The sequence below is a fragment of the Schistocerca serialis genome, chromosome 9, assembly GCF_023864345.2.
Source record: "Schistocerca serialis cubense isolate TAMUIC-IGC-003099 chromosome 9, iqSchSeri2.2, whole genome shotgun sequence".
Taxonomy (NCBI): domain Eukaryota; kingdom Metazoa; phylum Arthropoda; class Insecta; order Orthoptera; family Acrididae; genus Schistocerca; species Schistocerca serialis.
In genome coordinates, this window is record NC_064646.1 from 508469480 (window position 1) to 508487578 (window position 18099).

At 43.8% G+C, this 18099-nt stretch overlaps 1 protein-coding gene across 1 annotated transcript in view; it reads right to left on the bottom strand.

Moving 5' to 3' along the window:
- LOC126419817 (uncharacterized) overlaps nt 1-14498 on the bottom strand; it is a 104236-nt gene extending 89738 nt beyond the window's left edge. Inside the window, exon 1 of the mRNA XM_050087043.1 lies at nt 14409-14498. Within this exon, the coding sequence (XP_049943000.1) occupies nt 14409-14482 (74 nt within the window). The 5' untranslated portion in view covers nt 14483-14498. The remainder of the gene's footprint in view (nt 1-14408) is intronic.
- Between the last annotated feature and the right edge of the window lie 3601 nt (nt 14499-18099).

An 18099-nucleotide genomic window follows, 5' to 3' on the forward strand; every position in this document is an offset into this window, starting at 1 on the left:
TAGAAAGGGGGCAAGTTCTTTAGCATAATCACTGTAGAATCTTAAGGGTATCTCGTCTGGTCCGGATGCTTTTCCGCTACTAAGTGATAGCAGTTGTTTTTCAATTCCGATATCGTTTATTTCAATATTTTCCATTTTGGCGTCCGTGCGACGGCTGAAGTCAGGGACCGTGTTACGATTTTCCGCAGTGAAACAGTTTCGGAACACTGAATTCAGTATTTCTGCCTTTCTTCGGTCGTCCTCTGTTTCGGTGCCATCGTGGTCAACGAGTGACTGAATAGGGGATTTAGAACCGCTTACCGATTTTACATATGACCAAAACTTTTTAGGGTTCTTGTTTAGATTGTTTGCCAATGTTTTATGTTCGAATTCGTTGAATGCTTCTCTCATTGCTCTCTTTACGCTCTTTTTCGCTTCGTTCAGCTTTTCCTTATCAGCTATGATTCGACTACTCTTAAACCTATGATGAAGCTTTCTTTGTTTCCGTAGTACCTTTCGTACATGATTGTTATACCACGGCGGATCTTTCCCCTCGCTTTGGACCTTAGTCGGTACGAACTTATCTAAGGCGTACTGGACGATGTTTCTGAATTTTTTCCATTTTTGTTCCACATCCTCTTCCTCAGAAATGAACGTTTGATGGTGGTCACTCAGATATTCTGCGATTTGTGCCCTATCACTCTTGTTAAGCAAATATATTTTCCTTCCTTTCTTGGCATTTCTTATTACACTTGTAGTCATTGATGCAACCACTGACTTATGATCACTGATACCCTCTTCTACATTCACGGAGTCGAAAAGTTCCGGTCTATTTGTTGCTATGAGGTCTAAAACGTTAGCTTCACGAGTTGGTTCTCTAACTATCTGCTCGAAGTAATTCTCGGACAAGGCAGTCAGGATAATGTCACAAGAGTCTCTGTCCCTGGCTCCAGTTCTGATTGTGTGACTATCCCATTCTATACCTGGTAGATTGAAGTCTCCCCCTATTAGCTGTGATTAAGTTCTGCTTTGTGCAAAATTCTACCAGACGGCTTCCTCTTTCATTTCATAGCCCCAATCCATATTCGCCTACTATGTTTCCTTCTCTCCCTTTTCCTACTGTCGAATTCCAGTCACCAATGACTATAAAATTTTCGTCTCCCTTCACTACCTGAATAATTTCTTTTATCTCATCATACATTTCATCAATTTCTTCATCATCTGCAGAGCTAGTTGGCATATAAACTTGTACTACTGTAGTAGGCATGGGCTTCGTGTCTATCTTGGCCACTATAATACGTTCACTATGCCGTTTGTAGTAGCTTATATGCACTACTATTTCTTTATTCATTATTAAACCTACTCCTGCATTACGCCTATTTGATTTTGTATTTATAACCCTGTATTCAGCTGACCAGAAGTCTTGTACCTTCTGCCACCGAACTTCACTAAGTCCCACTATATCTAACTTTAACCTATCCATTTCCCTTGTTAAATTTTCTAACCTACCTGCCCAATTAAGGGATCTGACATTCCACGCTCCAATCCGTAGAATGCCAGTTTTCTTCCTCCTGATAACGATGTCCTCTTGAGTAGTCCCCGCCCGGAGATCCGAATGGGGGACTATTTTACCTCCGGAATATTTTACCCAAGAGGACGCTATCATCACTTAACCATAGAGTAAAGCTGCATGCCCTCGGGAAAAATTACGGCTGTAGTTTCCCCTTGCTTTCAGCCGTTCGCAGTACCAGCACAGCAAGGCCGTTTTGGTTAGTGTTAGAAGGCCAGATCAGTCAATCGCCCAGACTGTTGCCCTTGCAACTACTGAAAAGGCTGCTGCCCCTCTTCAGGAACCACACGTTTGTCTGGCCTCTCAACAGATACCCCTCCGTTGTGGTTGCACCTACAGTACGTTGAGGCACGCAAGCCTCCCCACCAACGGCAAGGTCCATGGTTCATGGGGGGAGAAAGCAGCACCATATTATGTAAAATACACCAAAAGTAGAATGAGCGACTCCCATTTTTCATCGCAAATACGTTTCGAATTTTGCGCAGTTTCTCAAGTAAATGCAAATATCACAATAACTATGATCGTTAAGGAAATGACGAGTAAGTCATGATGAAGCTGACATACAAAGTTATAAGTTTTTTAAGAAATAGTTTCTGTAAAATCAGTTGAGAAAGGTTACAGGACGTGCGCCTCTATTGTGTCATCTCAGCTAGTCACCGACTAGCCGAATGTTGGCAGATAATATTGGCCTCATCTTCCAAACAAGCCAATGAACTCTCCCAGCGCTTCAGATAAAAACTAGTCACTGTGCATGGGCCGTCGTATCGTGGGTGGACTCTGCCGTTAGTGCCTTGTTTCTCACTCTGACCTTTCTACAGTGCCACACCAAATTCCTGCCGTATGCTGACACAAAGAGTCGACAAACTAGAAACAGTTGTATTTGACAAAGTGTCTTGCAATATTAACCAAAGTGACGCAATCACGACTTGTTTTATACACACAGGTGACAAAAGTCATGGGCCACCTCCTAATATCGTGTCGGACGTCCTTTTGCCCAACGTGGTGCAGCAGCTCGACGTGGCATGGACTCAACAAGCCAGTGGAAGTCCTCTGCAGAAACAATGGCAGTCCATAACTGCGAAAGTGTTGCCAGTGCAGGGTGCTCTGCACAAACTGACCTCTCGTTTATGTCCCACAAATGTTCGATGAAACTCATGCGAGGCGATCTGGGTGGACAGATCATTCACTCGCAGTGTCCGGGATGTTCATAAAACCAATCATGAACAGTTGTAGCCTGGTGACACGGTTCATATTCATCCGTAAAAATTCCATCCGTGATTGGGAACACAAAGTCCGTGAGTGGCGGCAATAGGTTCCCAAGTAGCCGAACGTAGCTATTGTCAGTCAATGATCGGTTCAGTTGAACCGGAATACCCAGTCTATTCCATATAAGCACAGTCCCCACCATTATGGAGCCACCACCGGCTCGCACAGTGCTTTGTTGACAACTAGGATCCATAGCGTCGTGGGGCACCTCTTACCAACTGAAATCGGGACCCATCCGACTAGGGTACGGTTTTTCAGTCGTCTAGAGTACAACTGATGTGATCACGAAACCAGGAGAGGCGCTGTAGACGATGTTGTGCTGTTAGCAAAGGCACTCGCGTCGATCGTCTGCTGCCATAGCCCATTAGTGCCAGATCTCGCCCCACTCTCCTAACGGATACGATAGTCGTACGCCCCATATCGATTTCTGCCCTTATTTCACGCACTGTTGCTCGTTTGGTAGCACTGACAACTCTACGCAAAGGCCGCTGCTCTCAGGACCATCGGCCTCTGCTTTGTCTGCGGTGAGAGCTAATGCCTAAAATTTCGTATTCCTGGCACACTCTTGATACTGCAAAGCAAGGAATATTGAATTTCCTAACGATTTCAGAAATGGAGTGTTCCGTACGTTTCACACAAACTGCCGGCCGAAGTGGCCGTGCGGTTAAAGGTGCTGCAGTCTGGAACCGCAAGACCGCTACGGTCGCAGGTTCGAATCCTGCCTCGGGCATGGATGTCTGTGATGTCCTTAGGTTAGTTAGGTTTAACTAGTTCTAAGTTCTAGGGGACTAATGACCTCGGAAGTTGAGTCCCATAGTGCTCAGAGCCATTTGAACCATTTTGAACCACACAAACTACCATTCCCCGTCCAGAGTATTTTAGTTGCCATTGTGCGGGCATAATCACGTCGGACACCTTCTCACATGAATCATCTGAATAGAAATGACAACTCCGCCAACCCACTGCCCTTTTATACATTGTGTACACGATAATACCGCCATCTGTCTGTATATCTGCATATCGCTGTCCCATGACGTTTGTCTGCTCAGTGAATATTAATAGTTGGTGCCAACAAACGAAGAGAAAGATGATAATTTACAAGTCAAAAGGAATGACTGTAGGTTTTTGTCTCATTTAACCTTTTACCACAGAATGTTCTGTTCTAGGAACAACACAATCAGAGCTCGCCGCAATACTGAAGATAAAAGAAAGCATATTACTGTCACAATCCAGAAAGCATCTTTTTCTTGCATAGACACATGCATCACGACACACTTTTAACATAATGACTATGGGGGTCAGTGTTCAAGTATAAACATTGCATTTGCACTCTCTTTCACTAACATTTCCTTTCGCAGTCGCATTAGATGATACGTTATATTAACAATGTTGCGCAAATGAAAGTAAAAAGTCACATTTATGTGGCCATTAATGTCAATAGGTGGTTATTATACCCAGAACAAAGATTAAAATTTGGTCATCTATACTACAACTGCTAGTTAACTACATATGATATGCATGCAGTAATAGTATACATATATCACTGTGTTAACTAACTATGCAGCAATTATAATGCAAATGATCGAATGTTATGTGCCAGTTGTCAGGTTTTTTCATGCCTATTTTAAAGTCCTTGAAGCTACCTGAACAAAAAATAATCGCATTAAAAACAATTACGTTACTGTATTGCTATCGCAGCTGCATGTCAAGAGTACTACCAGTGGGAAGACCATGGTCTGGAAGCTTCCAGTCCATTCAAAATCACTGTTACAAGACCGGAAGTAATTCACTTCAAATTACAAAGAGTAGTCAGATTTCACAAATTCTGGAACTCTATGACTTCTTTATCGTAACATAAAGTACAATATCTCTGTTCTACCCACAGGCGAAAATTCTCCATAAGGTATGACGCATGGATGTGGTTACACTCGGAATGATTAAGTCCTCAGCACATCGAGTGGAGACAGCTGACACGGATGACTAATATCTTTGAGAACAGATTCTCACTCTGCTGTCGGAGGAGGAGGATTGAGGAGGAGGAGATTAGTGTTTAACGTCCCGTCAACAACGAGGTCATTAGAGACGGGGCACAAGCTCGGATTATGGAAGGACAGAGAAGGAGAGCGGCCCTGCCCTTTCAAAGGAACCATCCCGGCATTTACCTTAAGAAATTTAGGGAAATCACGGAAAACCTAAATCAGGATGGCCCGACGCGTGTTTGAACCGTCGTCCTCCCGAATGCGAGTCCAGTATGCGAATCACTACGCTTCCTCGCTCGATCGCTCTGCAGCAGAGTTTGCGCTGACTTGAACCTTCCTGACAGAGTAAAACTGCGTGCCAGAGTGGCACTCCAAGCTCGGATTTCGCCTTTCGTGGGGAACTGCTCTGCCAAGTGACATATCCATTGAGCCACAGAGAGACAGACTAATTCCGGAAACATTGGCCTAGGCTGTAGTTAAGGGATTTCTCTTCAGCAACCTTTCTTCCAGGCCTAGTCCCACAAGATAAGCGGGAGACCATGTGCGAAGTTTGGAAGGTAAGAGAAGAGCTACTGGCGGAAGTAAAGCCGTGAGGGCGGGCCGTGAGTCGTACGCTGATCGCTCAGTCCTCACAAGACTTTCCTAAGTTCCATGTTTGAGTCGCGGTCAAGCACAGTTTTGATCTGCCAGGACGTTTCAATATGTTAGAGACCTTCAGAGTACCTAGGGTTACAGTCTACTGGAAGGCAGAGATCTTACTGCAGTGTTGTGAGTGGAAATTTATGACCACATTCGACAGGCTGTGCCACCATGACTCTAGTGCGTTATTTGGTTGAACGATGTGTATCAGCAGGAACATTAAAACACAAGGAATAGTCTGTTCCTCAGAAAGCAGGCGGCAAAATCCCTTTCATTAATAATTTTTCGAACAAGATTTGTTTCATATTCATGTCTAATAGCATGCGAACTGCTAGCTGGTTTCGCTCTCCAGGAATGCAGTTTCCCAGAAAACCGATGTGAGGGACTGAACAGTGGTCCAACAAAGAAACATCACCAACTGGACGTAAAATTTTAAGGAGAAAAAAAAAATTGCAGGCTATCAACCCGAACAATCGATACTGTGCACAAAATTGCCCCATAATTTTAACTAGTGGAAAAAATCATCCGTTGGAGCACAAATGAGGCGAATACGTTCCTCTTTAAAAGTCTCTGGCAGAATAGTGCGGAAAGAACTGTCACAACACTCATTCCACCCAAAAATCTATCTCCTTTTTCTCTCATTGGTTTAAAATGTATCCCACTGCCATTTTTGTCCTCTCTCGCTTACACTGTCTCGCTTTGCCTTTCTTTCCCACAGCCTCCGTCTCCACCAAACCACAGCAGCTCACAAATTCTGGAGGATAGAACCTACTTTTACCCCTATACCCACTTGATTAAAATTCCGGTTTTAATGCACACTCCTCTCTTGCTACGTGTTAAAAGTTCGGCAGTATTGGACGATCCAGATCCCCAAACCTATCTACTGTTTTCACTCATATGTGTTTTTCATTTACATCGCCTTCTCTCTACTTTACTTCCACTGCTTGTATCTCTTTCTCTCCTACTGCCGTTGTCTGTCACTGACCATCGAAATCTCTCTTTGGATTCCACTAGTATTGCCTTCGTCTCTCTTTCTCTTTCACTGCCACTTTCTCTCTCCCATAATCGACCTCTCCTCCGTCTTTTTCTTCTTCTGGCATTATCTTGTCTCTCTTCCACGACACTGTCTTTCTACTACTCTCTTTTAACACAAAAAGCAAGAGTGTGATAGTAAGCCAAAATTTTTGGTCCGGAAATAGGGACTGAGGCAGTTGGTTGCCCACTTTTCTGTCAGAGTCTTTTAAAGGGGAACATATTTGCCTTGTTTATGCTCCGACATGGACATTTTTCCGTTAGTTACCTTCTTATTCCTGCAGCACCCTAGTGTGCTGCTTATAATTCTATAGGAAATAATGTTTCGACAGTTTATTTGTATACGTTGGTATGTATAAACAACAAAGAAGTACGAAAATGTAAGGTTAACACAAAATCGTTTGTTTCACTTCTGATTAGTATATGACTATTATTTGGTTTATTATTTCTCTCCTGTTTTAAATGCATTACTTTTTTAGCTGTTGGGTGATTTTCCCTTATTTGACTTACGTATGTTCTTTTTGTTTCGGGTTTTTATTTTTTTTAATTTTTGGGTCATATAATACGCACGACTTGTGATTTATATCTTAAAAGACTAAAAATGTTACTAGAAAAGTTTTACTGAATTTGTAGTCTTTCCAGTTTTACATAATTTTTGGGAGTCATTTTCAGCTCTTTTCAGGCATGTAAAGAACATTTTAGTCCACTTTTTGTTACTGCAGCGTTTCTTTGGGCATATTTCTATAAGGGTGAAGCACTCGTTGTACAGAGACAGCGCGTCATAAAGTTTTATTGGTGAGAAAATGCTGACTTAAAAAATAGTTTGGTGACCTCAGAACTCTAGCGATGGCCCTGCAAGGCTTGTCATATCCTCAATACGTCACGAAACTACATTTACGCCTCAGACCGGAATATTACACGCTTATTTTATTTGCATTAGTACTATAACTTCGAACCTGCGGATCTCGGTAGCGCTTATGATATCGAAAAGAGTTTCAAAGTTCCCTGAGAACATCAGCTTAAAAAGATATGGTACAAATTTTGAATATTTTCCACGAATAAAAATGATAGAAGTGACCGTTCCGACAGGCGATACCAAGGACGGTTAAAACTTGATTTGGATGGTTTTCTGCATAAGAACGGCAATATTAACCTCTAGAAGTTGGTAACAGATAATGATACGGAAAAAATTTTCGAAGTTTCCCGAGAATATCATCTTAAGAATAAAAATTTAGACGATCTGCCATGAATAGGAATTACAGAAGTGTCCATCCCCAGGAACCTCCCACTAACAAATGTTGGTTTTATAAGCCGCCTATGGTCCGCCGTAGACCATACCTAATGCTTGCTCTCTTTGCAAGGGCTGGAGGAAGTATTTAAATTTGTACCCTAAACTTTAGGATAGCTACAGTATGCCCGTTCTTTCGACGAGTGTAAAAATTATAGCTACACCAAGAGCTATCCAAAACGGGTGATCCCTTAACTGTGTGATCCATAAACCCGAGGTATAATTCCCTGAAAAATCGTGTTTTCGCGCTCGGCTTTTTGGAACATCTTGGTGCGGTAGACTGATAGATAGTACGCAGTTATGACCCGCGGAAAGTACAGCGTTTAAACATTTGCGCACTCCGGCTGTTCGCCATTCGCTCCGCTCCGCTCCGCTACAGCCGCCAGATGTCAGGGCACGCTGTGTGGTGTACGTTGGCGCGGCGCAGAGTTTCCTCTTCGCAGCGTCGGTGAACCAACAAGCGGCAGGGCTTTGTTCAGTGCGCAGAGTGACCGATTTCTAACCGGTAGCTGGTGCCAGAGATCTATTTGCTTTCAACATTCTTATGTTGCGATTCACAAGTGCAATGTAAATTAATGAAATGAATGAGTTTGTCATTAAAGAAGTAGGTAGCGCCATTTAATTTAACATAGCTGTTGTACTTTATTTTCTGTGGACTGAAAAGCTAACAATGTTGAAGTGAAAAACATTTGCAAGAGTTGCGTTATTCAATGCCACCGGCGTGATTAAATTGTCAGTTGAAAATCATTGACTCCATTTCATAAGAACTCTTCGTTTGGTTAAGTTTATTGCCTTTGATCCCTGCAGGTTCTTCCATTTCTGCCGATCTTGAGCTTCCCGTCGTCAGTTCAGTCCGACTGTCTTTCTCAGTTCTCTGTCGTATCTATCCGGCAGTTCGCCGCTATACCTCCGAGGATGTCTCTCGCAGTCGGAGACGAAACGTCAGGAGAGAGTTTTATACTTCGACCACGGCCTATCGGCCCGGAAGTTTTAAATGAAGACAATACCGGCCGTGAAAGCTTACATTGTATGATCAAATGTTGTTGTTGTTGTGGTCTTCAGTCCTGAGACTGGTTTGATGCGGCTCTCCATGCTACTCTATCCTGTGCAAGCGTCTTCATCTCCCAGTACCTACTACAACCTACATCCTTCTGAATCTGCTTAGTATATTCATCTCTTGGTCTCCCTCTACGATTTTTACCCTCCACGATGCCCTCCAATACTAAATTGGTGATCCCTTGATGCCTCAGAACTTGTACTACCAACCGATCCCTTCTTCTAGTCAAATTGTGCCACAAACTTCTACCCAATCCTACTCAATACCTCCTCATTAGTTATATGATCTACCCATATAATCTTCACTAACTATAATTTCATTTAATCTTCATGTCTCACGGCCATAAATTATTACTGGCAGTATACATTGGTCAAAAGCTGTTTTCTTCAGCTCAGCTAACAATTTAGACTTCAAAACTGAAGAGTGTCTTCCACAAGCTTTCCAAACTACTATAATACGTTGAAATATTTCTGATTTTGGGTCTCCTTTTATATTCGACAGTTGACCGACATAGACGTATCCTGTGGCCCTTTCCAGTTGTACATCTCCAGCAAACGTACTTCCCTCCGGTGTCCATTCGTTCATCACGATCTTTCTTTTGTCGTGGTTTGTTTTAGGCCAACAAACATTATAAGTTATTCCATATTACTTTCAAGTAGAACCTTAGGTTACTAATCTTTTTCCCAGAATTTGGATTCTCTCTCTTTTGCAATCGAATTTAGACACTGCTTTTTCGAAGACCGCTGAAGAGGTGGTAGTATCATCGAAGCATGAAAACTAAGTCCAGTAAACATGAGTCCTGAAATGCATACTTTCTGAGACAAATACGTGCTTAGGGGAGGTGGTCAGTGTAAAGTCCATTCATGACAATGCTCCCCTCTGCGCTCCGGCGTAAGGAATGGTGCACCCTTTGAAGTATACCGGGTTGTTGTTACATCGGCTGGCACGCATTGAAGATGCGACCCTGTGGTGTCCGCATATCGTTGATTGGCGTGGCGTAGATCACTTCCTTCAAGTGTCCCCATAACCAAAAGTGTAGGTGATTGAGGTCTGGGGAACGAGCAAGCCAACTTGTGGTCCTCAAATGTCTGTGTCAGATATTTTTGCACACTGTCATAAAAGTGTGCTGGGACACCATCGTGCATGAACCACATTTGTATTCGTTGCTGCAATGGCACAATCTCCAGCACGATATGCAGTACATTAATGATAAAGTCCAGATAATGCGCCCCAGTTAACCTTTGAGGCACTACGTATCGCCCTATTAATCTATCACCAAGTACGCCTGTCCTTACGTTGATTGAGAATCGGTGTTGATGCCTCTTTACTGAGCTGCTTGGGGTTTACATGTGTCCATTGGCTCTGAGCACTATGGGACTTAACTTCTGAGGACATCAGTCCCCTAGAACTTAGAACTACTTAAAACTAACCTAAGGACATCACACACATCGATGCCCGAGGCAGGATTCGAACCTTCGACCGTAGCGATCGCGCGGTTCTAGACTGTAGCGCCTAGAACCGCCTGGCCAATCTGTCCGTTCATGCAGGTTATGGAAATTCGCAATATTATCTCTTGTGAAACCTGCCTCATGGGTAAATAAAATCTTTGATGGGAACAGTGGTTTTGCGGCACACTTCTGCAACAGCCGTTGGCAGAACCGCCGCCTGCCATGATGATCCTGTGGCCTAAGGGCCTGAACGCGCTGTAGATGACATGGATACAGCAATTGTTTACGAAGAACCACTCACCTTCTTCTGTTACTAATAGTCGCACGCTGGTACCAGGGTTTTTGCGGACTGTGCTTGGCCTTCCACTGCCGGTATTCCGAGATGCAATGGTACCTGTGTCCCTCAGACGCTGGAAAAGTCTCGAACAGCTTATCAGAGGGCACTCTGGGTATTTTTCACTGTATGGGACATGGAATGGCAGGCTAAGTCCATTTTCTAAACCATAGCAGAATATCGTATCCACCATTGCACTTGTCGAGTAGTAGGCTTCCATTGCTAACAAGTGGCGGAAGAGAGAAAATGTAAATAAATGTACCAAACCATTTGTACGTACAGACAGCGCAGTAACAGTTAACACGTAAGTGAATCCGCGTCTGAAAGAAGGTAAAACACCATAATAATGCACCCAGGGTTGACAGTACAGCAGAATAATGCACACAAACATGACGAAAACTAACGACCAGAACCACACATGTGACTGCTGATCACCTAACGGGTGGTAGAGTACTGTGAGTAAGACATCATAATACCCTGCCGACACATTTGACGGATCGCCAATGCAACGACAGTGCTAATATTCGCAGCCAAGAGTCACGCACGCCTTCCTATAAATACGTGTTTATTTCGGAATGTATGCGTTGCTGCATCCACGTGTTTTGGAAGTGAAGAACGAAAATCAAGGAAATAGAAAAACAAGACAGGAAAATACTAGAAAGGTCCACGGGTGGGTTCAGAAAGATGTGACCCGGATAAAGAAACCGTCGAAAAAACTCTACGAACAGACAGAGACGGTTACAATCATCTACATCTACATCTACATCCATACTCCGCAAGCCACCTGACGGTGTGTGGCGGAGGGTACCCCGAGTACCTCTATCGGTTCTCCCTTCTATTCCAGTCTCGTATTGTTCGTGGAAAGAAGGATTGTCGGTATGCTTCTGTGTGGGCTCTAATCTCTCTGATTTTATTCTCATGGTCTCTTCGCGAGATATACGTAGGAAGGAGCAATATACTGCTTGACTCCTCAGTGAAGGTATGTCCTCGAAACTTCACCAAAAGCCCGTACCGAGCTACTGAGCGTCTCTGCTGCAGAGTCTTCCACTGGAGTTTATCTATCATCTCCGTAACGCTTTCGCGATTACTAAATGATCCTGTAACGAAGCGCGCTGCTCTCCGTTGGACCTTCTCTATCTGTTCTATCAACCCTATCTGGTACGTATCCCACACTGCTGAGCAGTATTCAAGCAGTGGGCGAACAAGCGCACTGTAACCTACTTCCTTTGTTTTCGGATTGTATTTTCTTAGGATTCTTCCAATAAATCTCAGTCTGGCATCTGCTTTACCGACGATCAACTTTATATGATCATTCCATTTTAAATCACTCCTAATGCGTACTCCCAGATAATTTATGGAATTAACTGCTTCCAGTTGCTGACCTGCTATTTCATAGCTAAATGATAAGGGATCTATCTTTCTATGTATTCGCAGCACATTACACTTGTCTACATTGAGATTCAATTGCCATTCCCTGCGCCATGCGTCAATTCGCTGCAGATCCTCCTGCATTTCAGTACAATTTTCCATTGTTACAACCTCTCGATACACCACAGCATCATCTGCAAAAAGCCTCAGTGAACTTCCGATGTTATCCACAAGGTCATTTATGTAATATCATCAGGAAAAAAACGGCATATTTCTTCAGACACATACATAGGATGAACGAAAATAGACTGACCAAGAAGATTTTTAATATAGTGACAAGTAATATCGCAGAAATCAACTGCCTGAAGGGAATTGAAATCTTCACAGAAGATATGACAACAGGAAAAAATACAGAGAAAAAAATCAGAAAACAGAAATTTCAGTAAACTTTCAAAGAGAAAAAAAAAACAGGAAAGAAGTGGACACAAGAGAGGAAGAACAAATGCAGTGAATATGTGAAAGGTATTTGGGAACAAAGAAAATGAGAGACAGAAAAAAATGCCATGGAAACTGTGTTTTAGCGCTCTCCCGTCCGTTGGTTTTCCGTTACAAATAAATGATTTTTAAAGCGTATTTTTGTGGGCCCATTGGATAGAGTGGTCACAGAACATCCTAGTACGGCATTTATTTTATCGATATGGACAGTAAGACACGAGAAACAAACCAGTACAACAGCGACACCTTCGCCCTGTGCGTCGCTGCCTGCTACCGCCACGCGGGCGCGCTGCTCAGTCGCTGCTGGAGTACCAGTTACTCTTCCGGTTATACTGTCGCTCTTAATACATATCGACAAAATGAATATTGGGTGAGGCTAATTGAGAACCGCTCTATCGAATGAGCGGTTAAAATGCTGCTTAAGAAATCATTTCATTTGTAACGGAGAAAACAAACAGGCGCTTTCCGCCGACACTGGACGTCACGTGAAAGGTGTCAAGAGCTGTATTTGTTTGGGCCGTCTCCATCCACACAGTTTGAAAATGAAATTGCAAATATTTGTCAAAACACCAGAGAAAACGCTCCTGACTAATCTTAGGAGCGACGCCCTGTATATACAGGTCGTATCATAGTTAAAGGCGTAAAAGTATGCAGTTGATTGAACATGATACTAGAAGCAAAAAGGTGCAGTAATCTATGGCTCTAATATACATACCTTACGACCTACGAGCAATCGTTCATCTTCGCTACTGTGAAGACAACTCTTCACAAGTGCTCGTAGCTCGTAAGGTACGCATTTTAGAGCCAATGTTTACTAGACAAGTTTGTCTTCTTTTGGTATATACTACCTTCCCCAAAAATACGGAAACCAAAGAGACTGCAGTAGAAGAGGTAAGAAACTTTCCGGCAGGTTCAGACTGTGTGCTGGACCGAAGCTCCAATTCCGGACCTTTGCTTTTCGCCGGCATGTGCTCTACCGGCTGAGCTACACAAGCACGACTTACGACCCGTTCTCACAGCTTTAATTCCGGCAATACCTGATCTGCTACTCTCCAAATTTCACAGAAGCTTTCTTCCGAAACTTGCAAGACTAAAATTGCTGAAAGAGGCACCGATTACGTCAGCATTCCCCTTACACTTCTCCGCCCATCGCAAAGACCAATCTTGCCATTTAGATTTTTGTTCATAATTTCCAGCAACTGTTCCTGAAGAATGCCGACGGCAAGAGATAGCGCACTAGTTGAGTTGAAAGTTGATGTTGGTGTGCTATTTCTCCACATCGGAAATCTTATTATTACATTCACACCTCCCCCCCCCCCCCCCCCACCCAGTTCAATCGGACTTCTTTTGGGCACATATACTTGCTTCACACAGTCAAAGAAAGAGACTGAACGTTATAAGAGCTCAAGAATTAGCAAGACTACTTCACACAGTGAAAGTAAAATTATGTTCTACTACGATTTCAAAAGAACAACTTCAAATATGTGGCGTAAATCGTGAAAAAATGTAATACAAAATAAAAATATTGTCACTCAATGTTGCCTTTCTGATATCGATAGATCGCTATACGCGTCGGAAACATATCGATTCTCTGAGACATATTGATACATATTTTTATCGATACTTTACCATCCGTTCTAACACAGGCCTTTGTAACGCAGTACCGTTGAACGGAGAATATGTAGAGAAATACGATTTTGTAGCCAGAAGAGTCGAGAATAACATGGTGTATTGGAAGCCTGAATAAATCCAACCTGTTTGCAGGAAAAAAAGTGTTGCATTGCTTACAGAACGTCCCCCGTACATTCCACGAGTCGTGATTCTGGCTTGTGTAGCTCTGTGAGGCTTGTGACGCTACGGGTCCGCCTGGCTGAAAAGTCTGGGACTGTCGAGAGGGATTCGTCCGCCAGGAGTGTCCAGTGTTCAGGAACCAGAGACGCCCCTCCCTCCTACCTGGCGGAGGCGCGGCTGGCGGCTACCAGCAGCAGCAGCAGAGCGACTGCGAACACGCGGCCGGCGGCGCTCATGGCTGGGAGGGCGCGACCAGGGCCGAACCACTGTGCACTGTGCCGCCGCCGGCTCCCCTTATATACCGGCAGCCGGGGCGCCGGCCGACGCCACCCACCCGCCTGTCACCGCCACCACAATTTGCCAGACGAGGGGCAGGCGACCGAAGCTCTCTACGTGATTAGCTCTGCGCGCCTGCGGACACTCTCGCCTAGTCCGGGGATCGTTCTTTCGCTGTCAGTTGCGCGGTTATGAATGGCTCGACGTGGGTTAATGTCGCAGGTGCTCCGTACTGAGACACAGCTCCGGCACTTTATTCCGACTTCTGTAGCGCAGCTGATTCGGCTGTGAGCAGAAGCGATTCACGCTACAACAGCTGCCAACTGTTACGGGTTGCCGCGTGGCTATGTTTGGAAGTAATATTAACATCGATATAAAACGAACAATTCACGAGAACAGAATCACTCCCATCGCTATTGTTGGAGTCACTTGAAATCGGTGCCACATTACACTTCTTTACGGATCTATGATGTCACTGTCAGAGGAATCCTCCTCAGAAGTATGAAAATATTCTATATCTACCTCAACATTTACATACATACTTCGTGTGGCGCGTGGCGAAGACTACCCTCTGCCGTTACTAGCCAATACCTGGCAAATAGATCGAGGAAAAAACACCTGTCTATATGGCTTCGTTCGAGCTCTAATATCTCTAATCTCATCTGCGTCGTCCTTACGCGAAATGTACAGTGCGACAGTAAAACCGTCCTGCAGTCAGTCTCAAAGGCTTCTTCTTTAAGTTGTCTCAGTATGCTCCTCGAAATTTACCTCATCTTTCCTCCACGGATTCTCAATTGGCTTTCCGAAACACCTCCATAACACTTGCGTGTTGTTCGAATCTATTGGTAACAAATCTAGCAGCTCCCCTCTCAATTGCATCGTTGTCTCCCTTTAACCCGAACTGGTGCAGATTCCAAACACTGGAACAGTACTCCAGATCAGTACTCCAGAATAGGTAGTGCCTTTTATACCGTCTCCTTTACAAATGAACCACACTTTCCTAAAAGTCACCCAATACACAAAAGTCGACCATTCGCCTTCCGTACTACAGTCCTTGCGTGCTCATCCGACTTCATGTCACTTTGAAACGTCACGCCTAGATATCTAAACGACGTGACTGTGCCAGGCAGGACACTAATAACGCTCTATTCGAACATTGTGGGTTTGTTTCTCCTGTTCGTCTGAATTAACTCACATTTTGCTACATTTAGAGTTAGCTGCAATTTATTGACACAGCTAGAAATTTCGTCTGAGTCATCCTGTCGCCCCGTGCAGTAACTCAGCGACGACACCTTTCCGTAGTCCACAGCACCACCACCAGACTGCTGCTCAGCCCGTCCGCCACACCATTTACGTGTACAGAGAACAACAGCGGTCCTATCACACTGCTCTGAGGCACTCCTCACGATACCCTTGTCCCTGATGAACACTCTCCGTCGAGGGCAACACACTCGGTTCTGTTACTTAACAAGACTTCAAGCCACTCACATATCTGGGAACATATTCGCTATGCTCGTTGCTTCGTTAACAGTCGGCAGTGTGGCAGTTTGTCAAATGCTATACGGAAATCTAAGTATATCAAATCTCGCTGTTGCGCTTCATCCATAGTTCGGAGGATATCATGTAATGAGAGGGCAAGATGAGAGACGCACCAGTGATGCTTTCTAAAACCGTGCTAATATTTGGACAGGAGCTTTTCTCTGTGAAGGAAATTTGTTGTATTCGAACTGAGAATACGTTGAAGGATTCCGCAGCAAAGCAACGTTAAGGATACTGGTCACTAATTTTGCGGGTCGTTCTGTTACCCTTCGTATATACAAGGGTTAGCTGCGCTTTTTCCAGTTGCTTCGGACATAGCGCTAGGCGAGATACTCGCGATAAATGTAAGGTAAGCAAGGGGCCAATGCAGTAGGGCACTCTTTGTAAAACGGAATTGGGAATTTATTCACATACTCATCCGGTTGTGCATTCTCGCCAGGAGCATCTGAATAATCCCAGTCAGAAACCTCCAAAGGCATTTCAGGTTCGTTCATTTCCTTCCGTATTCTGATTAGCGCCACCTATAATACCGGGAAGAAGTTAAGGACGAAAGTAGTAACTATTTGAAACGTCTAAATACAATCGAAATGCTATATAAGTGAAAATTACACTATGGCAAGCAAGTTTGATGCATTCACTACTCGCGTGGATACCTATCAATGAAGAAGCTACTGTGGAATAACGACTGTATTATGCAAAGACTGCTACTCACGATACAGAAGAGATCTTGAGTCAGAGAGAGAAATAACAATAGGACCACCGTACATGTTTCTGCCAAAAGACCTTTTTCTAAAGTAGACAGCACACACACATTCATGCAAGCTAGAGTTGTAAAACTGCCGTAGGATACCACAAGTAAGCGTAAAGTACGGTAGTTCTCACGATCGGTTTGGTCACTTAAGGTCGTACCTGCGTTATCTGTGCGTTAGGTGTGTTGCATACCTATCGGACGTTACCTCATAACGATAATTTCTTTTACGTCTGCGACCAGTGTCTTATTAGAGTGCCCTAAAAATCGGAAGCGGAAAGCCGTCTAGAAATTGAGTGTGGATATACGAGGGTTAGAACTTGAATAGTGGCAACTATTTATTCACAACCAATACAAAACAGTTAGATGTTTGCACCTGTTACTGTGGATATACGAGGGTTAGAACTTGAATAGTGGCAACTATTTATTCACAACCAATACAAAACAGTTAGATGTTTGCACCTGTTACTGTTCTTCAAAGTAGTCACCAGCGTTGTGTAGAACCTGTTGCTAGCGATGTGGAAGGCGAAGTATACCGTTAGCAGAGCCTGTTCTGTTGATGGTGCGAATGGAGCGATCTACTACCTGTCGAATCTCTGGAACAGTTCTTAAGAGAATGCCACGAAGTAGTTCCTTCATCTTCGGAATCAAATCAAAGTCACAAGGACTTAAGTTCGGAGAATGTGGTGGATGGTTCAGTACTTCCCAGTCCCATCGACCGAACAGAGCAGCCACAGCTTGCGCTGTATGTCCCGCGCATTGTCGTGCAAAATGATGGGTGGCTTGCGCAGGAAGTGTCCCCGCTTCTTTCGCAAAGCTGGTCGCAGGTGATGCTCCAAAAACGAACAGTAATACTGTGCATCGACGGTCTTCCGCGGAGGAACGTAATGCTATTGGATAATACCATCACAGTCGTACACGAGAATCACCGTAACTTTCACCATACTGGGGATGCGACGCACTTTCGAATTCGCGGCGACTCATAATGACGCCATTCGTAGGATTGCGGTTCTGTTTTGGCTTAACCTACTGAACGCTTTTGTGCTACTTACTTAACCTCCTGTCTGCTGCGTAAAAATAAAAATCTACAGCAAAATTGAAATTGTCAGTGGCTTAATTCAGGTTTTGTTGGAAAATGGTTGATCTGTGACGTGAAACAGAGAGATGTTGTTGTGAAAATAAATAAAACAGTACAGATTCATCTTATAGATCTAGAAAACGCAATTTCCTTAGCAGGAAAGGTAATATGAAAAAAAACGAATTGTAAACAAAAAACGTATGTTATATCGC